The 23,355-nt window shown below is 36.1% G+C and overlaps 1 protein-coding gene across 1 annotated transcript; it reads right to left on the bottom strand.

Moving 5' to 3' along the window:
• Positions 1 to 254: 254 nt before the first annotated feature.
• Positions 255 to 22,063, bottom strand: LOC144968589 (lysosomal enzyme trafficking factor-like). Its single transcript, XM_078907094.1, has 5 exons — positions 21,520 to 22,063; positions 17,397 to 17,671; positions 8,262 to 13,616; positions 2,677 to 7,716; positions 255 to 2,307 (listed from the first exon to the last, which is right to left on the bottom strand). Exons 2-3 carry the CDS (start codon positions 17,622 to 17,624, stop codon positions 13,437 to 13,439), a joined length of 408 nt encoding a protein of 135 aa, XP_078763220.1. The 5' UTR covers positions 17,625 to 17,671; positions 21,520 to 22,063; the 3' UTR covers positions 255 to 2,307; positions 2,677 to 7,716; positions 8,262 to 13,436.
• Positions 22,064 to 23,355: the final 1,292 nt, after the last annotated feature.

Below are 23,355 nucleotides of genomic sequence, written 5' to 3'. Positions count from 1 at the left end.
GGTCACTTGCTGTGTCTTCTATCCCCCTCTCAAAACTAATACTATACATTCGACTGTTTCCCTCTCTGCCGAGGACTCCACCAATGGCCAGGACAAAACATCCCATTCCAAGACAAAGACAGAAAGCAACTCAGAAACCAGAAATAGAGGGATAGAAGATACAGCATGTGCCCTTAGAAGACCCCCACCCGGTAGTCTGAATTTAAGCTGTTTCCTTTCTCAGAGGGTAAAACACCAGTCAATAGCAGTCTATCAACGGTATGGTACAATTGTATTTATTCAACATTGTCAAATATTAATATAATATGTTTGCATCAACAATAAGATTAATTTACACAGTCACTGGAAACGCATAGGTAGATACAATTTACTTCCCATTTCAAAATTTGATGAAACAAAAATATTTTTAACCTGACAACAACAAACCAGGCGTGTAAAAGTAAAACTGATATTCTATCTGAAATTGGAACTCAAAATTGGTGTGGTTAATATCCATATTAAAACTCTCATGTGCAATCAATATAAAATGTACGTCATAAAACATGGCTACATTATTATTTTTCCATGTTGTGTATAAGTATAATGAACCATGACAACAAATCAAAAATTTAGTGGATGATTTACAAGGCAAAAAAATATCATCTCCCAAAACTATAACTATACATTCAACTGTCCCCGTCCCCCCCCCCCCCCCCCCCCCCCAGCCAGGGACTCCAGCCAGGGTTAGGACAAAACTTATTAATCTAATTCCAAGACAAAGACAGAAAGCAATTGGAAAACAGATACAGGGGGATAGAAGACACATTTAGTACCTCCCTGCCCACGATGGGAGGTCGGGAACCACACCCAGCTGGTATAATCGGTTAACACAACAACATTTCAAAAATGATTGTAAAATCCAAAAACAATACATCATGAACTTCCTGTATAAACATTAAAAATAACATGTCCAAAAAATTATTGGGTAATCAAAGATCAAACCAAAAAGTTGTTAATCAACGGACACAGTATCAAAAATAAATGACACATCAAACAATTCTTGTAAAATCAACAAAAACAAAACAACAAAACTTTTTTTTAAAAATTATTGCAGTATTGAGCCCAATGTTAACAATCCATACATACCAATAAAGAAAATGGAAAGGTGTTGGATTATTTCAAAATTCTAATTTTTAAAAATTAGTGCTTTTATGCTTTTAAGGGTTTTACGGCGCTTGCAACACATTAAGGTCATATCAGCGCCAGTAAAAAGGAAGAAAATGGGATAGTAAAAAATTCTAGAATTACAATAAAGCATCCAAGAAAAGGGAAGACAAAGGGGAATTGGTTCAAATAAGAAACAGGTGTAGATTCCAAAAGCACTCTATCAAAGTACTTAGTTTGAGATCACTAAAAGTCTCATCCAGACACAAGCACAGGTCCCCGCTAAGAGGAACACACTCAAATGTTTTACAAATCATATATATTATAAAGAAAGCATAATACAGTGCATAACAGAGAGATGATTTACAATGAAAAAAATATCATCTCCCAAAACTAACTATACATTCAACTGTTTCCCTCTCAGCCAGGGCATCTGGCCAGGACCAGGACAAAACCAAGTAATCTCATTCCAAGACAAAGACAGAAAGCATGTTGGATATAACAGATATAGGGGATAGAAGACACGGTATGTACCCCCCTGCCCACTATGGGAGGTCAGGAACCCCACCCAGTAAATTAGTCATTAAAGCTAGATCCAGGTGGACAAGACATGGCACTTACACCAGAAAATCCTACTTTCAGTTTCAGCATCTTGTTTTTTTCTTGTCCACGAAACTTCTCTTTAACATAAAAAAAAAGTATTTTACAGCGCTTGCAACAAATTTATGTCATATCAGCGCCAGTAAAAAAAAATCCAGTACATTAAACAGAGGGATGATTTAGAAGGGAAAACATTTATTGCCCCAAATTAAGGATTTACATTTGACTGTTTTCTTCTCAGCTAAGGACTCAGGCTAGGGCTAGGAAAAATCTCAAAAGCCTTTCCAAGAGACGAAAAAAAAAAAAATAAACGATACAAAAAAAAAAACAAAAAACAAAAAACAAAACAAAGCAACCTGGAAAAGGAAATTAGATATAGGTGGATAGAAGACTGTTTTTGTTTGTTTTAAAGGGTTTTACGACACATTAAGGTCATATCAGCGGCAGTTAAATGGAAGATATGGGATAGTAAAAAGTTCTATAATTACAATTAAAGCACCCTAGAAAAGGTAAGACAAAGGAGAATTGGTTCAAATAGAAACAGATGTAGATTCCAAGAGCACACTATCAGTGTTTGTTTGTTTGTTGCTTTAGGTCTCTTCCAACACAATTGAGGTTACATGAGAGACCGCTGAAACAAAAAAACAAGCAATCCAACAAAAATAGTACAAATGTAAATCAAAATCATAACCTAAAGATATCATAAGCTAAATTATAAATAACCAATAACAAACAGGCAGAAGATTTACAGAAAAAAAAATATCCCCTGTCAAAAATACAATCACAAACCAAAGAAGCAGGATAGGCTAGTAAAGAGAAGAAGAAACGACATCACTATCGGATCGTACACCCATGCGAACATCATAGGTATATGATTCAAGGGTGATGCTCCCATCCAACCACCCGCAACACACTATCAGTGTATTTAGTTACACTATCAGTGTATTTAGTTTGAGATCACCAAAGCCTCATCCAGACACCAGAAGAGGTCCCCACTAAGAGGAACACACTCAAATGTTTACAAATCATATGTAAACAAAACATAATACAGTGCATAACAGAGAGATGATTTACAAAACAAAAAATATCATCTCCAAAACTCTAACTATACGTATATTTGACTGTTTCCCACCAAGCTAGGGTATCCGACCAGGGCCAGGACAAAATCAAGTAATCTCATTCCAAGACAAAGACAGAAATCATGTTGGAAAACAGATATTCGTGGATAGAAGATATAGTAAGTGCCTCCCTGTCCACCATGGGAGGAAGACAGTAAACGTTTTGTTTTTGTTTTTAAGTGTTTTACGGCGCTTGCAACACATTAAGGTCATATCAGCGCCAGTAAAAAGGAAAAAAATATGATAGTAAAATATTCTAGAATTACAATTAAAGCAAAAAAGAAAAGGTGAGACAAAGGGGAATTGGTACAGATAGGAAACAGATGTAGATTCCAAGAACACACCGTCAAAGTACTTAGTTTGAGATCACCTAAAAGTCTCATCCAGACACAAGCACAGGTGCCAACTAAGAGGAAAACACTCAAATGTTTACAAATCATATAATATAATATGTAAACTAAATAAAATACAATGCATAACAGAGAGATGATTTACAAGGCAAAAAAATATCATCTCCCAAAACTACAACTATACATTCGACTGTTTCCCTCCCAGCCAAGGAACTCTGGCAAGGGTCAGGACAAAACTAAGTAATCTCATTCCAAGACAACGACAGGAAACAATTGGAATACAGGTATGGGGGGATAGAAGACACAGCATGTACCTCCCTGCCCACTATGGGAGGTCAGGATCCCCACCTAGACAGTAAACGTGACTGCCCTACCAAAGTTGAGGTCAAAAGACCCCACCCAAAACGATCGACTTACAATGATGTAGCGGATAGATGACCACCATTATCTCTAAATTGGTAGCACTTCTTGAGGCTCATCATCAAGGCCAAAAAGTCCAGAAAAAGATTTCAGACTTCTTCACAAGCAAATGAAAGACGAAAGGACATGTCACAGTTTATTTTACCAGCCCATTTCTGGACCATATTTATCAATAATAATAATCTTTATTGTCCAAGTCCAACAAATCGCAACACAGCACACATACTGACTGGATTCTTGGGTCACACTAGACCCAGCTTGTCATTTTTGTTACGCTGTTTATTGTACTGCCAGTGCATTCATTTTACAATGTTGGTGTTATAGTACTATGCATAGTATTATCACTGATATTGTTTTGTCGTCATGAATTATGTACACACTCTCTCTGTCGTAGGTCAACGACGAATTCTTTTATTCCATCTGTTTGTTGTTTGTTTTTAAAGGTTGTACACGATTGCGATACATTTAAGTCATTTCAGTAAAAACAAGAAATAGAAATAGTAATAAAATTATAGATTTAAAATGAAAGCACCCAAGAAAAAGCAAGACAAAAGGGAATTGGTTCAAGAAGGGAACATATGTAAATTCCAAGAACATACCATCAACATACTTAGTTTGAGTTTGAGATCACCTAAAATTCCTCTCAAATGTCTTCAGAATATTTTTCAAAAACAGAGTACATAACTAACAGTACATAACAGAGAGATGATTTACAATGAAAAAACGATATCTCTAAAAATATTACTAAACATTTGCCTGCTTCCCTCTCAGCTGAGTACTCTGGCAAGGGCCAGGACAAAACCAAGTAATCTCATTCCTTGACAAAGACAGAAAGCATGTTGGAAAACAGATATTATAGGGGGATAGAAGACACAGTAAGTGCCTCCCTGCCCACTAAAGGAGGGTAGGAACCCCATCAAGATGTCCAAAAGAGAAAACATAACTAACAATACATAACAGAGAGATGATTAACAGGGAAAAAGATATAATCTCCCAAATCCATAACTATTTTGTTTGTTGCTTTATGTCTCTTCCAACACAATTGAGGTTATATGAGAGACCGCTGAAACAAAAAAAACAAGCAATCTAACAAAAATAGTACAAATGTAAATCAAAATCATAACCTAAAGATATCATAAGCTAAATTATAAATAACCAAGAACAAACAGGCAGAGGATTTACAGAAAAAAAATATCCCCTGTCAAAAATACAATCACAAACCAAAGAAGCAGGATAGGCTAGTAAAGAGAAGAAGAAACGACATCACTATCGGATCGTACACCCATGCAAACATCATAGGTATATGATTCAAGGGTGATGCTCCCATCCAACCACCCACAAATCCATAACTATTCATTTATCTGTTTCCATCCAAGCCAAGGACTCTAACAAGGGAAAGGACAAAAATAAGTAATCTCATTCCAAGCCAAAAATAGAAATCAAATTGGAAAACAAATAGATATAAGGGAATAGAAAACAGCGCCAGTAAAAAGAAGAAGATGGGAATGTCAAAACACTATAAATTAGTTGCAAATAAAAGGACCAAAGGAAAACTAAGACAACTGGGACTGGTTCAAATAGGCAACAGGAGAGCAAATAATCAACGTGTTTAGTTTGACATTAAAAAAAGTCATATCCAGACACAAGCACAGAATCCCTCTAGGAGGAATACATTAAATACTCATAAATATTATATTCAAAACAATAAATAATAACAACAGATAAATGATTTACAAGGAAAAAGATGTCATCTCCAATATCGTATAGTTGACTATTTCCTTCTAAGTTGAGCACTCCAGCCAGGACTAGGACAAAAACAATTATGTAACATCATTTCAATACAAAGCCAGAAAGCAATCTGGAAAAGGAAAACAAATATAGGGGGAAAGATGACGTAGCAAGAGTTGTTTTGTTGTTTGTTTTTAAGGATTTTACGGCGCTTGCAACACAGTTAGGTTATACTAGCGCCAGTAAAAAGGAAGAAAATGGGAAAGTAAAAAGTTCTAGAATTACAATTAAAGCACTAAAGAAAAGGTAAGACAAAGGGGAATTGGTTCAAACAGGAAACAGATGTAGATTCCAAAGTACTTAGTTTGAGATCACCTAAAAGTCTCATCCAGACACAAGCACAGGTCCCCACTAAGAGGAATGCACTCAAATGTTTACAAATCATATAGTATAATATGTAAACAAAACATAATACAATGCATAACAGAGAGATGATTTACAAGGAAAAAACTATCATCTCCCAAAACTGTAACTATATATTCGACTGTTTCCCTCCCAGCCAAGGAACTCCGGCAAGGTCAGGACAAAACTAAGTAATCTCATTCCAAGACAATGACAGGATACAATTGGAAAACGGGTATGGGGGGATAGAAGACACAACATGTACCTCCCTGCCCACTATGGGGGGGGGGGGGGGGGAACAAGTAATCTCATTCCAAGACAAAGACAGAAAGCATGTTAGAAAAGTTATAAGGGGATAGAAGACACAGTATGTACCCTCCCCCCCCCCCCCTGCCCACTATGGGAGGTCAGGAACCCCACCCAGGTAGCAAGAGTGATCTCTCCACCCACCATGAGAGGTCAAAAGACCCCACCTCATTGCAACACTTTATGTAGTAGCAGCATCAGTAAAAAGGATAAATATGAAGTAAAAAGGATAAATTTGAGATAGTCCAATGATTGTATGTTTGAGTTTTAAAAAGAATTTATTAAAAAAAGGAAGGACCTTTTTGTTTTTAAGGGTTTTACGGCGCTTGCAACACATAAGGTTATATCAGCGCCAGTAAAAAGGAAGAAAATGGGATAGTAGAAAGTTCTAGAATTACAATTAAAGCACCCAAGAGAAAGTAAGACAAAGGGGAATTGGGAACAAATAGGGATCAGATGTTGATTCCAAGAGCATACCATCAATGTACTTAGTCTGAGATCACCTATAAGTCTCACCAGACACAAGCACTAGATCCAACAAAGAGGAATACACTCAAATGCTTACATTTCATTATACATTAAAAATAACAAATATAATAATACATAACAGAGAGATGATTTACAAGGAAAAAAATATCATCTCCCAAAACAATAACTATGCATTTGACTGTTTCCCTCCCAGCCAAGGACTACGGCCAGGGTCGGGACAAAACCAAGCAATCTCATACCAAGACAAAGACAGATATAAGGGGATAGAAGACACGGTATGTACCTCCCTGCCCACTGTGGAGGTAGGGAATCCCACCCAGTCTTCAAGAAAAGAAAAACGTTTTGTGGACTTCAATTGTACTTGCAACACAAATGAGTTATATCAGCACCATGATAAATAAGACAATATACTGAGGTAAGGGAGTCATAAGTTAATGCCTGAAGAAATGTAATTCTGCAAAACCATTCAATCTTAATCCACTGCCTCGCCTGGACCTTTGGTAACCATTCAATCTTAATCCACTGCCTCGCCTGGACCTTTGGTAACCATTCAATCTTAATCCACTGCCTCGCCTGGACCTTTGGTAACCATTCAATCTTAATCCACTGCCTCGCCTGGACCTTTGGTAACCATTCAATCTTAATCCACTGCCTCGCCTGGACCTTTGGTGAAAATTAAAATATATTCATACTATTAATACCTACTGCGATATAAATACAATAAGTGATTCATACGTAATAAGACATATAATCGAGAGATGATTTCCAACATAAAATCAAATATATCTTTGACCAGCAATACACTACACAGAAGATGGTCACAGTCATCTTGTTTAAATTTCGGCAAACATAAACAACAAATAAAATCAAATAAAATCCAGACAACTCTATCTTTATCTCATTACAGGATAAGTTAGATAGTGTGGCCTCAGCATAAGAATTTTGAGGAGTTGCAAAGTTTGTTTTCATTTTGAACTGCTTGACACAAGAACCTCATAATTTAACCTCTTTCTCCAAGATGTGGGAGAAAATGTGAGCAAAGTGCCTTCCCTATGTCTATATTATGGAGGCGTCTAATAATTTGCTCAAATCCAGTGACCTAATTCAGGCTGTGTTGTGAGATCATATATAAAATCATAATACTACACTAAAACAATGTCCTTGTATCTTATTTTTGTTTGTTTTTGTTTTTAAGGGTTTTACGGCGCTTGCAACACATTTAGGTTATATCAGCGCCAGTAAAAAGGAAGAAAATGGGATAGTAAAAAGTTCTAGAATTACAATTAAAGCACCCAAGAAAAAGTAAGACAAAGGGGAATTGAGAAGAAATAGGGATCAGATGTAGATTCCAAGAGCATACCACCAATGTACTTAGTTTGAAATCACCTACAAGTCTCATCCAGACACAAGCACAAAATCCAACAAAGAGGAACACACTCAAATGCCTACATTATACATTCAAAATAAAAATAATAATACATAACAGAGAGATGATTTACAAGGAAAAAAATATCATCTCCCAAAACAATAACTATGCATTTGACTGTTTCCCTCCCAGCTAGGATTCCGGCCAGTGCCAGGACAAAACCAAGTAATCTAATTCCGAGACAAAGACAGAAAGCATGTTGGATAACAGATATAAGGGGATAGAAGACACAGTATGTACCTCCCTGCCCGCTATGGGAGGTCAGGATCCCCACCCAGCCTTGTATCTTAGACATTACGTACATCTAATATTTTTTAAAAGTATGTTATACCAATCATTACAATAAAACACCGTTAATCATACACATGAAAGTTGAACATACAATATCATAAAATTTCAAGTGACGATGATTGATAAAAGAAAGCATCATATCACCAGTCATCATACATAAAACAGAAAAAAAGAATAATAACATTAATAATATGCATGGAGAATAGTGGTGGAGAGGATTGTAGTTTTAATTTCAAAGACAGTTGAAAATTGAACAACCAATGTCATAAAATTTCAAGTGACAATGATTGATAAAAGAAAGCATCATATCGTCAGTCATCATACAGAAAACAGAAAAAATAGAAGAATAACATTAATAATACTCATGGAGAACAGCCGTGGAGAATATTGGAGTTTTATTTCAAAGACAGTAGGTATACATTTTGTTGAAATTAAGTTATCAATACTGCAATGTAGAACAAAGCAAGAATCATTTAATGTTTTTTGTTGTTTTTAAAGGGGTTTTATAGCGCCTGTGACACTTTTAGGTCATTTCAGCGCCAGTAGAGAGAACAATAATAGACAAAATAGATCATGCTGCAATTTTGTTTTCAGGAGTTTTTAAGCGTTTAAGACACAAGGTTATTTCAGCCCAAGTAAAAAGGAAGATGATAGAAGAAAACTTACAAATTTGTTTTTTGTTTGTTTGTTTGTTTTTAAGGGTTTTACGGCGTTTGCAACACATTTAGGTTATATCAGCGCCAGTAAAAAGGAAGAAAATGGGATGGTAAAAAGTTCTAGAATTACAATTAAAGCACCCAAGAAAAAATAAGACATAGGGGAACTGGGAACAAATAGGGATCAGATGTAGAATCCAAGAGCATACCACCAATGTACTTAGTTTGGGATCACCTATAAGTCTTATCTGGACACAAACACAAAACCCAACAAAGAGGAATACACTCAAATGCTTACATTATACATTGAAGATAACAAATATAATAATACATAAAAGAGAGATGATTTACAAGGAAAAAAATATCATCTCCCACAACAATAACTGCGTTTGACTGTTTCCCTCCGGCCAGGGCCAGGACAAAACCAAGTAATCTCATTCCAAGACAAAGACAGAAAGCATGTTGGAAAACAGATATAAGGAGATAGAAGACACAGTATGTACCTCCCTGCCCGCTATGGGAGGTCAGGATCCCCACCCAGACAGAGGGAAAAGGAAAGCAGATATGGGGGATAGAATACATAGCAACAAGAGTGACCTCTCCACCTGCAATGGGAGTAGATTAAATTAACAAGCATCATGAAAAAAAAGGGAGACAAAAGGGGCAATGTAGTTTGTTTTTTAAGGGTTGCGACACATTTAGGTCATATCAGCGCCAGTAAAAAGGAAGAAAAGTCCAAAAAATTCTAGATTTGCATTTATAAAAGCACACAAGAAAATGTAAGACACGGAGGGGAATGGTTTGAATAAGGTACAGATGAAGATTCCAAGTGCAATCAATGTGCTTTGTTTGAAATCACCTATAAGTCTTTGTCCAGACGCAAGCACAGAAATTCACCAAGAGGAATACATTCAAAGACATGATATGCAAAACAAACAAACAAAATTACAGAATATAACAGAGATGATTTACAAGGAGAAAAAAAAATTGCCTCCCAAAACAAAGAAAGAAAGCCCAATTTAAAAAAACAACTTTTTTTTCAAATAATGAGAGCCGATGGTTGGAACTTACGTGGGATTGGGATAAACTATGGTAGTTAATTATCAAAGAGAAGGAGGAAACGAAAAGGAAGTTGTCCACTTTATACAAGTTCAATGGTATATACATATACAAATCGCATCTCTATGGTTTGATAGCTTGTTTGTTTTTGGTTTTTGAAAGGTTTTATAAGTCATTTCAAAGCCAGTAAAAAGGAAGAAAATTGAGGAAAAAAAAGTTATAGATTTACAATGCACACGAGAAAAACAAAGACAAAGAGGAAGGGTTCAAATAGGGTCCCAAAAAAATAGGAAACGGATGTAGATTCCAAGAGCACACAATCAGTGTACTTAGTTTGAGATCACCTTAAAGTCTCATCCAGACACAAGCACAGGTCCCCACTAAGTGGAATCCACTCAAATGATTACAAACCATTATATAGTTGAAACGAAAAATGTAGCAGTACATAACAGAGAGATGATTTATAAGTAAGAAAATATCATCTCCGAAAGCTATAACTATACATATGACTGCTTCCCTCCGGGTCAAGAACCCTACCCAGGGCTAGGACAAAACATCACATTCCAAGACAAAAACAGAAAGCAACTCTGAAAACAGATATAGGGGATAGAAGACACAGTGTGACCGCCTGCCCACCATGGGAGGTCAAAGACCCTACCTAGAATTACATAGGTTCATTTAAAATCTACATAGGATTGAGATTGGGATAAACTATGGCAGTAAATTGTCTAAGAGACAGAAGGAAGGAAAAGTAAGTTGTCCACTTTATACAAGTTTAATTGTAGACAAAACGCATCTATGTGGTTTATGATTACATAGCTTCTTTGAAAAAATATGATTGGGAAATAAGGCACTTACTGATCTATCCATTCCTTGGGGAACAAAAGATTGTTTTCGTAATTAAATAATTGCTGCCAGTGATCAATTACCAGTCTATTATCTAAAATAAATAAATCAAAGTTTTGGAGAAAAAAAAAATCAGACAACCAAATAAATAATAGATTCAAAATTATCTTAAATGGTGGTAGTGTGGTTCAATTTGACCCATTTCTTATGAAATATCCATCTGTTCTTCAATTATTTTCTAAATTTCACTTAAAAGATCAGGAAAAAGACAGAAAATAAAAATATCTGAATTTGGCCACAAATTGTGCAAGCAGAAATAAAAAAATAAATGTTAACAAATTAAAACAGTACAGGTGGCAGGTTTGTTCTTTTTCCAGGAACAATGTTTTGTTTGTTTGTTTTCAAGGGTTTTACGGCGCTTGCAACACATTTAGGTCATATCAGCGCCAGTAAAAAGGAAGAAAATCGGATAGTGAAAAGATTCCAGATGTACAATAAAAAGGACTTGAGCAAAAAAGTAAGACAAAGGTGAGTGGTTCAAATAGGGAACAGATGTAGATTCCAAGAGCACACCATCAATGTACTTAGTTTGAGATTACCTAAATGTTTCACCCATATACCAGCACAAGGTCCCACTAGGAGGAATACATTCAAATGCGTACATTATACATTCAAAATAACAATACATAACAGAGAGATAATTTACAAGGAAAAAAAATCATCTCCCAAAACAATAACTATGCATTTGACTGATTCCCTCCCAGCCAAGCACTATGGCCAGAGCAACACCAAGTAATCTTATTCCAAGACAAAGACAAAGCAAATTGGAAAACAGATATAGGGGGATAGAAGACACAGTAAGTGCCACCCTTCCCACTATGGGAGGCCAGGAACCCCACCCAATTTCAAGGAACAAATTCACACAGGTAATAAGATAAATTTCATAACAAGCAAACTGGTCATGTATCAAATCTCTAACATTGCGATAACATTACACATGAATTAAAACAAATCTCTATCATACAATCATTAGCATACGAATTCCATTTTCCTTGTTGATAAATTTAAGAAATTAAAATAAAAAACAAAAACAAACTTCAATAATTGTAATAAATGCGTTGATAAATGTTATGAATGAGAATTTTCTTCAGGACCTTGCCAACTGATTGGGTAACTAGTGATATGAAATGTGGATTGTGAAACACAATAATCTCACAAAAGTCAGGACTTGTTCAGCCAATGAAATTGTGTCATACTGGACATTTATGGGTTGTTTGGATTTTTTTTTTTTTGAGCTTGTGACAAATTAATGTTATTTCAGCACCAGTAAAAAGAAAAAAAAATGAAGGAAAATTTAAAAGATAACAGATCTTCACCAATTTTCCTCTAAAATTTTGTTTAAAAATCTTAACCTGGATGAAAACATCTGAATTTGGCCATTTAGTTTGAAAACAAATCTGCATATTGCGATCTACATTTTCAATAAAAGAATTTTAATTTTGAGTCTTATTGGCTCAGTTCCATATTGTCTCTTTAAAGACAAACTAAAAATCCGCTTTTAGGGTATTGAGGTAAAAATCTACCAACATCATTGCAGACACCCTCAAGAAAACAATAATTCTACTAAATGAATGCAAAAATACGCCAGTGACAAGTTTCAGTCTATGATGTACTTATCACAATGTAATAAAAATTTCATTTAAAATTAAAATACGAGTAAACATTAAATGCACTTGATGAGAAATCACAAATATCAAGGCTTTATTTCAATCAATTTACAAGATAAAATATAAAGAGATTCTAAAAAGAGGTAAGGATGTCTCTGACAACAAAAAATATTAATTTTCAGCCAAATACTGATATCATTTCACATGTACCTCTTCGCCATTTTAAACCCATTTAATTTCTCATGGGCTAAACTTTTATTCTTGGTCAATATCTATTATCCATCATCTTTCTCAGTCACGAAATATTCTAAATTAACGCCTTACATCCCAAAATTTGGGACATACATATGTAAAACAAAAATAATACAGCGTATAAAAGAGAGATGATTTATAAGACAAAAAATATCACCTCCCAGAACTCTTAAACATTTGATTGTTTTCCTCTCAGCCAGGGTATCCAGCCAGGGACAGAACAAAATCAAGTAATCTGATTCCAAGACAAAGCATGTTGGAGAACAGATATAGGGAGATAGAAGACACAGTAAGTACCTCCCTGTCCACTATGGGAGGTCAGGAACCCCAACCAGCATGAAGATTGTCTGCGATTCCGATAAGCATTAAATAATGGACAATACAACATAATGAAGGATATCTTTTGAATGTTATGTGGAATCCGTTTCATGTTTTAAGTTTTGTATATAAATAGATTTTCACATGAACTAAATAACAAGAAAAGAATTTTGGGGGCAAAGTTTTATCTAAACCACTCTCATATTTAAACTCATTAACAATGACTATGGTCCCAAAAAGGAGATTTGATTGCATACCTACACAGTAGAAATATATATTATAAATGATAATCATAATGAGATAATGGCATAAACAATCTATTAAATGATGATGCATAACAAAAACATTCTAGGTAAGGCCACACATCAAGCATCCAGTACGACTCCCCGTCCATAAAAGACAATCCCTGAGTTTATAGATTTACTGTCATGTGGATGATATCGACGTAGCAATCTCTTGGAACGGACAAAAATTTGACTTGGCCAGATGTATGCCAGACTCATTCTTGGTTCTGGTCGTGTACATGCCAGTAAAAGGGCAAAGATCTGTTGAAACAAAATTCAGACAGATAATTGAGCACTTTCAAACTTGTCTGAAAATACTTAACAAACTGAGGACTAGGCATTAAAAGAAAACATTTTATGCAAATGAGTGTTCAGATGCATTTATCTTTGTGAAAAAAAAAAGAAGAAAAAACGAAGGAAAATAAAAAAAAAAATGAAAAAAAAACACACAAAAAATGTTATATTCAGATTTTCATATTAAACAATTAAGAAATGTTTTGATTAATGAGTCTGATACAAACTTTTTACTAAGAGGTGAGACCATTATTCCAAAAGTACAGAGCTGGTTTCTTTGATTCCTGAAAACTTTTGTCCAAAATGTCTTTTCAAAGCAAATTCATAGGATCCATATAAAACTATTAAAAAATATATCAATGATAATGTAAACACCTTTATTTGCCTATGTTACCTCCAACACCATTATTTAATTCCAGTATAAATAGGTTAAATAGAAATTCAATGTACAACTTATCATTTTGGTTCAGACAATTTTGTTACTGTAGGAAAGGTGGCTAAAATGAGAAGAAAATTAGACATTTTGTCCTCAACATTATCATAGTCTAGTTAGCTTTAGCTGAGAAGCTTCCTCTATTTTGTAAGGTAACCAGATTTCACTTAACGGAGTAATACAGAGTAATACAATATAAAGCACAGGTTTTAACTTGCGCAAATATTCAACCTATGATGCCAACGTTATAAAAAAATGAATCTCTTATTTTAAATTGAAGGTAAGCTGGGTTTTTCTTCCTTTCACTTCTCTAAACAAAATCAACACCAAGATTTTAGGTTCTTGTCTGCTTCTTAATTGCAATTGCATCTCTCTAATCCAGAACTCCACAATCCGGATGTCTCCATTATCTGGACCATTGCCTGGGAGTGGATTTTTTCTGCTTTCTTTGTATTCCATAATCTGTAAATTATTGTTTCTGGATCAAAACATTTATTTGGCAACAAGCCATTACAGTATGGAGGATTTATGACTCTATTATCCAAACATACTGACCGATACTGTCTGTCCGCCTACTTGTTAAATCTAATTGCCGAACAATAAAAGTATAATCCAATTAAAACACTTTGTCACGTCCAATTATGGTCAGATATGTAACTTAGTTGTCTAGTCAGTCCAGTTATTTCAGACAGCCCCACCTCTTCATAGTGGCGATGTATGTGTGTGCAATAATCAACAGGTGTCAATCAGTGTGACTAGTCAGTTTACACAATCAGATAGGCACTAAACCAACCCCTGTCACTTGGTATTGATGTCATTGGGCATATATAGGCTATTGTTTCCAATTAAGGTAAAGGTAATATTAGGCTTCAGGTAATGAAAAAACGAACATCACCTCCTTTTTCAAATTAAAAACAACAAACACCCCCCCCCCCTCCCCCAGTCATCAGGTGTAAAACAAACAAAACAAACCCACCAAAAGTAATTTTAAAATACAAAAATAATAATGGTTCTAATAAACCGCACATTGGCCGATGATGAAAGCGGTAGAGTCCTATTGTTGATAAACTTAGATCACAACACTCTGAGGTACAAAAACACATACAGTGTATGAAAAATTAGGAACAGATTTCTCAATTTGACATTTTCAAAAATAAAAAGGGAGCAACTCTAATGCCTTCATCCTCTCGAGTTCAATGTTTGTGTTGTGATGCAAGTGAGGGTTCACAGCATAAAATGTATACCCTTGTGAAGAATATAGGTATTAAAATTGTCCCATCATCGGGAACCTCTGAGGTATAATGGTAGCATGTCTGACCAGTAATCAGGAGGTCTGAGGTTTGATCCCCACTCGAGGAAGACTAATATTTTGGAATGTTTTTTCTCTTGTATTTTGTTTCTTATTGTCTGGCACCATTTCATACACACATTCTCAGATCTTTATACAAAGTATGCCACTTTAAGGACTGATTCCATTATCCAGATGTCTCTGCAATCCAGACAAAATGCTGGCAATGGAGGTGTTCGGATTAGAGAGATGCCACTGTATTTATGATTTAGCCCATGTTGGTTAAATTGGTTTACTCTGCTTTGTATTTCTATGATTATAAGCAACATCAATATTATCAAATTCAGTATTATTACCACTTGTTTAATCTTTGTTAACATTGGAAGTATTATTATTGTCACCATATGTTTATATACAACACATTATCAAAAATAAGTATACACATTTAAAATCGTCCTCATATTATTTATTTTGAAACATATCAGAAAACTGTTTGGTTATGTAGTTTTTGATGTTACGAACTGTGTCATTATCTTCAAGATTTCTGTTTTTACTTCAACTTTCTTACTCCATGATATAAAGGTGCAGTTTTTACCTTTTTGCAACCTACTTTTTACAAGAAATATGTAGGACAATAAATAATTAACATGTGTTGTCTTGCTTGACTTATTCCAACTACAAAAAAACCCCAGCTTAAATTATCATTCAAGACCTTGTTATGAGTCATATGGTCGTGTGGTTGGCCACCTTGAAGCAGGCACTTCAGTTTTGGTGATGTGGCAACACTGTTCAATATTAATAGATGGATAGTTTACTCACTGATCTCTAACTCCTTTATTTACCTGGTGACGTTTCATCAATGATTATAGTATCTATCTGATAAAATTAGACAGTATTGCTACTTAGGCATATGAGGCGCCAATAAAAGTGATTGACAGCTACCATAATTACAGTTAAAACGCCTAACCAACCAAGGTATATCCACCATGCTGTCATATTATAACACTCCTCAAGCTACACCAGCACTTACCATAAATTATTAAAGTTATCCAAATGGAATATTTGGTCTTATTTGGTATTTGTCATGTTTAAGTCTAATTTTATGCAAGCTTGATAAGTGACATTTGATCATTTGTAATTATTTACAATAATCTAATTGTTAAACAGGGGTGAGAATGACTGATCACAAAAAAGGAGGAAATTTGTCAGCGCGTAGACATTGACCCATCCATACGACTATAACCTATAAATATGAATTTCATCAAAAGTTACAGAGATGCAATCCAAAATGTGTCTCACATCAATTTCTGACACCACATACCACTCGGAGGAATTTCAAAAGTTGAAAGTGTAATTACAACATATGGTGGTTGTGGTAGTGGTGGTCGTAGGGATGATGTGGTGGTGGTTGTAGTAGTTGTGGTAGGGATGGTGATGTGGTAGGGGTTGCAGTAGTTGTGGCAGGAATGATGATGGGGTGGTGGTTGTAGTAGTAGTGGTCTTAGGGATGATGGTGTGGTGGTGGTTGTAGTAGTAGTAGTGGTGGTAGGGATGTTGATAGAGTGGTCGTAGTGAGTCTTTTTCATTCATGAAAAAAAATTTGAAAAAGGCGGAATTGTGATGGTGATGGGCGGAGATAAACCACCATTTAGGCAGAAATCCGCCTTTAGGCGGACGATTCTCAGCCCTGTTAAAAAATAATTGCCGTTTACTACTTGCTATGCAATTTAAGAAAGTACAAATTCATAAAAACTATTTCTCCTCATACCTGATCTTATTTCGTAAAAGATAGGTGTAAACAAAAGGACACTTCCATGTAAGGAAATTTAAAGAAACAATTGAATGATTATTAATATGTTTACACTCATTCTTTTCTTTATTTCCTAACCTCGCACACACAAAACATCAAACATACATACATAGATATATTAATGTTCATGTACGTAAATGACTTAAAACTCAAAGAAAAGAGACCCATCTTTAAAAAGAAAAAACCCCCAAAAAACAAAAAACACAATATGCTTACTTGTAAGTATGGCAAAAGAAATATAAGCATCCAGATAGCCAATGGTAAATGTGTCATGTGATCAAGGAATGTTCCAGCTCTCGCATTGCCATTGTGTTGAGTCTGCACATGTTCTAGAGCCAAGGTGTTGAAATGATCATTAATTTCAAAGACGTAGTACACAAAACCTACTGAGGCAGTCAGGAAGAAGGTGAGAAGAACCCAGGCCACACGCTGACGAAACTTCATCCTGCTTGTATATCCATGGACTCAGATGATGAAATTCAAATATAAATCTGGATATAATTTAATGAAATAAAAAAGGGATCACTTTATTAAATCAACATCATGTCAAAGTACATTTCTTAAAATGAATAAGTCATTGATGATCACATCCTATAAAAGTAGATGGGTAAATAATATTTTTATCAAAAGGGGAAATAGTAGGGGTCGAGGGAATGGATGGAAGTGAGGGGTCAAAGGAAAAGGTTTCAGAACTTATATAAGAGCTGGTCCCTGCTGTGTGATGCCATCTTGCCTATGCTTTGTTAATCACAGGTTTTATTTTGCAAAAGAATTTGGGAAGCCAAATTGAATAAATGGGCTAGGGAGACTGTCATAGCCTCCCTGGACATTTCCTTGCATGAAATTTAAAAACAAAAAAAAACAGACAGCCCACTTTTTACTTATTGTGGACTTCGAGGGGGGGGGGGGGGGGGGGGAGCGGTAAGGATCCTGTGATCCCTTCTCAAGTTTGATTGTTTTCTTGTCTTTCTTTTGTAGGTGGAAGACCCTTTCCCCCTTCCTTAAGCACCATAACATTTTTATTCCCGGCACTTCTTCAGAGAGAAAAGATTCCATCCAACCATGCCCTCTTAGTTTTCATTCTAATTTTATTTATCAGAAGGAGCCCCCACCCACCCCCTCCTCTTTACCCACCAAAACTTTCAACCGCCACTACAAATGAGAAAAGTTTTAAACCTAAAAAAAAAAAAATGAGAGATGAGCACCTGAAAAAAAGACAACCCTTTAAAAAAAAGCATAAACTGATTTTATCACCTCATGTCTTGCGAATATCACCACCCCTCTCTTAAATCTCTATAAGGGTCTTTATTTTGTTAGAGCGCATACACATCAAAAGCTGTGAGCTGTGCTGTAGCAGAGCATCAATATTAATCTCTCTTTACCATCATTAAGTTTTCAAATTAAAAGTGACAGCATTGTCTCACACGGCTGGCTTTGAGCTGTGGTAAATCCCTGGATGTATTTCACACAGGGTGTCCAGCAGATTATCAGACTTAAAAATCCTACCTCCCCCAAAAAAATCCTACCAAGCAATTTAAAAGCAGGGGTGAGAATGACTGGTCATAAAAAAGGAGGAAATTTTTCATCGTGAAGATCATGACCCATCCATGCGACCATAACCTATAAATTTGAATTTCACTCAAATTTACTGAGATACGATCCAAAATTTGTATTGCAGCAATTTCTGACACGACTCCGTGGAATTTCAAAAGTTGAAAGTGTAATTTAAACATTTGGTGGTTGTAGTAGGGATGATGATGTGATGGTTGTAGTAGTAGTGGTGATAGGGATGATGATGTGATGGTTGTAGTAGTAGTGGTGATAGGGATGATGTGGTAGTAGTGATTGTAGAAGTAGTAGTGGTCGTATGGATGATTGTGTGGTGGTGGTTGTAGTAGCTGTGGTAGGAATGATGATGTGGTGGTTGCTGTAGTAGTAGTGGTGGTAGAGATGATGATGTGGTGGTGGTTGTAGTAGTAGTGGAAGTAGGGTTTATGAGTGGTGGTGGTTGTAGTAGTAGTGGTGGTAGGGATGATGTGATGTTATTTGTAGTAGTAGTGGTGCTAGTGATGATGGTGTGGTGGTGGTTGTAGTAGGAGTGGTGATAAGGATTGTAGTAGTGGTGTGGTCTTAGAGATGATGATGTGATGGTGGTTGTAGTAGTAGTGGTGGTAGGGATGATGCTGTGATGGTGGTTGTAGTAGGGTTGATGATGTGGTGGTGGTTGTAGTAGTGGTGGTCTTAGAGATTACTGTGTGGTGGTGGTTGTAGCAGTTGTGGTAGGAATGATGATGTGGTGGTAGTTGTAGTCGTAGTGGTGGTAGGGATGATGTGGTGTTATTTGTAGTAGTAGTGGTGGTGGTAGGGATGATGATGTGGTGGTGGTGGTTGTAATAGTAGTGGTGGTAGAGATGTTGATGTAGTGGTTTTGGTGAGTGTTTTTTATCCAGTGATGATAATAGCAATTTGTCAAAAAGGAGGAAAATGTCTCCGTCTATAGATCAAACACAAGCAAAGTGTAAAAATAACAGGAACATAGTCTTGTATTAGTATTATTTAATATATTACTATAAGTAGTATAAATCCATTCTTATTATTAGACATAAATTTACTTTTTGTAAACATTTAATGAATTGTCCTTTCCATATGTAAAAGGCCTACAATGCTATTCAAATAAAAGGCCAGAAAGTGTTGTTTTGTTTTGATTTGTACTTCATAAAGCAGGCTACAATATCTTTGTTACCGAACATAGTGGTTATTCAGCTTAAATACAACCCAATAATCTCTCAAATGCAAAGCCATAGCCCAAAGGTAAAAAGAAAGAAGAGTAAATTAAGCCAATCACCATTGCTTTATTCTAATAATACATTATTATCTCTGTATAACCATATGATTATAAGAAAGAGAGAAAAAGAGAGAGAGAGAAAGTGAAAGAGAGAGAGAGAGAGAGAGAGAGAGGGGGAGAGAGACACAGAGAGAGAGAGAGAGAGAGAGAGAGAGAGAGAGAGAGAGAGAGGGGGGGGGATTAAAAAGGCAATAGGTACCTACAACGGAGAAAAAAATCCAGACCCATTTGTCCCTCCCTTCCCCTTCAACCATCAACCAGCTAATCAAAGAACATCACTGGTCTTCTGTATCAATTGTGACATCTGGTGCCATTCTGTCTGGCCCGACGTCATAAAAACGGGACCGTCACCAAATTTCAAGAGACTGAGCACAGGTGTCAAAATATGACATAAGACATAATGGTGATTTTGTGGTTTTGAGGAAAATGTTTGACACGGCAAAAAATCCGACCTCGGGTGCAATTATCCGACTTTTTCCTACCAATCCGACCTTAAGGTAAAAAAACCGACTTTATCCGACTTATCCGACCTCACTGGACACCCTGTTCACAGCTCGAAAAGAGCTGTATCAGTTTTTTCCCCCACATTGTGCTATGTCAATTTATATTATCATATATGAATGTGGTTGTGCACTCATTTCCACCCACTTTTATGTTTACAAAACAGACACGAAACAAAACATTCTTCCACCAAGGTGACCTCCGTCATTGGTTTCAAACTGAAATAACTGTAAATACTTGTTTGTGCCAACATCTAATACTTGCATTACTTCCTGAAGTCAAATGTGCGGAAAATCACGATTCGACAACGATGACAATTGATGATGACTATTAGACAACAATGATGATGATGATGATGAGGATGATGGTGATGTTGCTGACTCACCGAAACGTAGAGCTTAAACACTATTTCAGGAGAAATTAGCTCAGCTGAGCTACACAATGCAACTTAGCTCAGCTGAGCTACACAATGCAACACAGCTAAAGCTTTTGGTTTGTGTGGCGCCTTAGGGTTGAAATGCATGCATTACACAACCCTAACAAAATAAAGACCCATTGTGATGCAAACTTTATTAACTTTAATTCAAAACGAGTTAAGGGGAGATCTAGAGATTTTAGAGAGGATGGATGATGGTATGGAGGGGCTCCCACATCTGTTCAAGATTTTTAAACAGGTTTTTTTTCATCATCAATAATGTCAATAAATACTACACTGACACACTTTCAAAGTTGCAGGAGTCTAGGCTAATGGCTTGACCCCGGGTTAAGTTGTCTTATTCTTATAACTTATAGGGTTCTCTATACAAATCTTATATGTTAAACTGGTTGGAAGGGCACGATGTCGGTGAAAATCAGGGACCGCTTCTTTTGTAAAGTTCCGAGGTCTGAAGTGTCTTCATATATCAATATCATATTTATATCAAGATCTTTATCTGTGTCGGTGACTGAATCAGAATTTGTAAAAGTAAAAAGGGTTTACAAATGACTACTCACCTCCCACACTCTTCATTCTAATATCTACGTCATTATCGATGAGTGAGATTCAGATTGACTTTGACTGACTGATAATAATGATGATGATGATGATGATTGAACGTGATCTATCCAGATAGGTCTATCTAAGTCTAAGTCTAGGACGGAGTCTGAGTCTGTCTCTGTACTGGTTTCTCTGTACTCTGACCCTGTAGTTGGAGTTCTAGAGTAGATAGGCCTATCTAGTAGTAGAAGTAGATAGTAACAATGAGTCAATACGTTTTTGAATGAGTACAAGTGGCAAATATGATTTTATGATTATGGCGAGTACGAATCCCCTCCTGTCTTCTTGGTCTTGGCCTTGATCCTTTAACCTTAGTAGATCTAAACTTCCAAAGTATTTTTTTTTTTAATATATATAATAGCTGACTTGCTATGCCTTTATCAAGTCAAGTGTTGTGATATTTGAATGACTGAGAAGTGGGCTAGACAAAGCGCCTTTACTAAACTTTGCGTGCAATTAACGGACGAAGATCAAGAACAAGAAAGAAAAAGTAGAGAACACAGCTATTCGGGCACCGGGTTGGATCAAATTTAGTCACATACCGGGGCGAGCAGCTCATGTGGCTCGATACCCGGGATGGTCTCGTGACGATCAACAGGGATTTACACCTTTGCCCTCCCGTGTGGCTCAAGCCCCCTCACCAGCTGCAAGGTAAAGATCCACGAGGGGGGTCACTCATGGCTAAACTCCGCCCAGAAACGATTTCATAGGTCCGACCATAACCATGTTTCAAACTGTTGTTATCGTGAGTTTTCTGATCGAAGAACGATTGGCTATTGAGCATTTCATGCCAGGGCTGTTTTTGTTTTTAAGGGTTTTGCGGCGCTTGCAACACATTAAAGTCATATCAGCGCCAGTAAAAAGGAAGAAAATGGGATAGTAAAAAGATCTAGAATTACAATTAAACCACTCAAGAAAAGATAAGACAAAGGGGAATTGTTTTTTTTTGTTTGTTTGTTGCTTTAGGTCTCTTCCAACACAATTGAGGTTATATGAGAGACCGCTGAAACAAAAAAACAAGCAATCTAACAAAAATAGTACAAATTTAAATCAAAATCATAACCTAAAGATATCATATGCTAAATTATAAATAACCAAGGACAAACAGGCAGAAGATTTACAGAAAAAAAAATATCCCCTGTCAAAAATACAATCACAAACCAAAGAAGCAGGAGAGGCTAGTAAAGAGAAGAAGAAACGACATCACTATCGGATCGTACACCCATGCGAACATCATAGGTATATGATTCAAGGGTGATGCTCCCATCCAACCACCCAACAAAGGGGAATTGGTTCAAATAGGAAACATGTAATTTCCAAGAGCACACTATCAAAGTACTTAGTTTAAGATCACCTAAAGGTCTCACCCAGACACCAGCACATGATCCCACTAATGTTGTTTTTAAACGTTTTACAGCGCTACTTGCAACACATTAAGGTCATATCAGCGCCAGTAAAAATGAAGGAAATGGGATAGTAAAAAGTTGTAGAATTACAATTAAATCACCCAAGAAAAGGTAAGACGAAGGGGAATTGGTTCAAATAGGAAACAGGTGTAGATTCCAAGAGCACACTATCAAAGTACTTAGTTTGAGATCACCTAAAAGTCTCATCCAGACACAAGCACAGGTCCCCACTTAGAGGAATACACTCAAATGTTTACCAAATATATATAATATATGTAAACAAAACATAATACAGTGCATAACAGAGAATTGATTTACAAGGGGAAAAAATATAATCTTCCAAAACTAACTATACAGCCAGGGCCAGGACAAAAACAAGTAATCTCA

The sequence above is a fragment of the Berghia stephanieae genome, chromosome 1, assembly GCF_034508935.2.
Source record: "Berghia stephanieae isolate SIO BIC M18660-M18661 chromosome 1, UCSD_Bste_1.3, whole genome shotgun sequence".
NCBI lineage: Eukaryota > Metazoa > Mollusca > Gastropoda > Nudibranchia > Aeolidiidae > Berghia > Berghia stephanieae.
The sequence above is the reverse complement of the archived record's forward strand: the minus strand, read 5'-3'. Positions and strand labels throughout refer to the sequence as shown.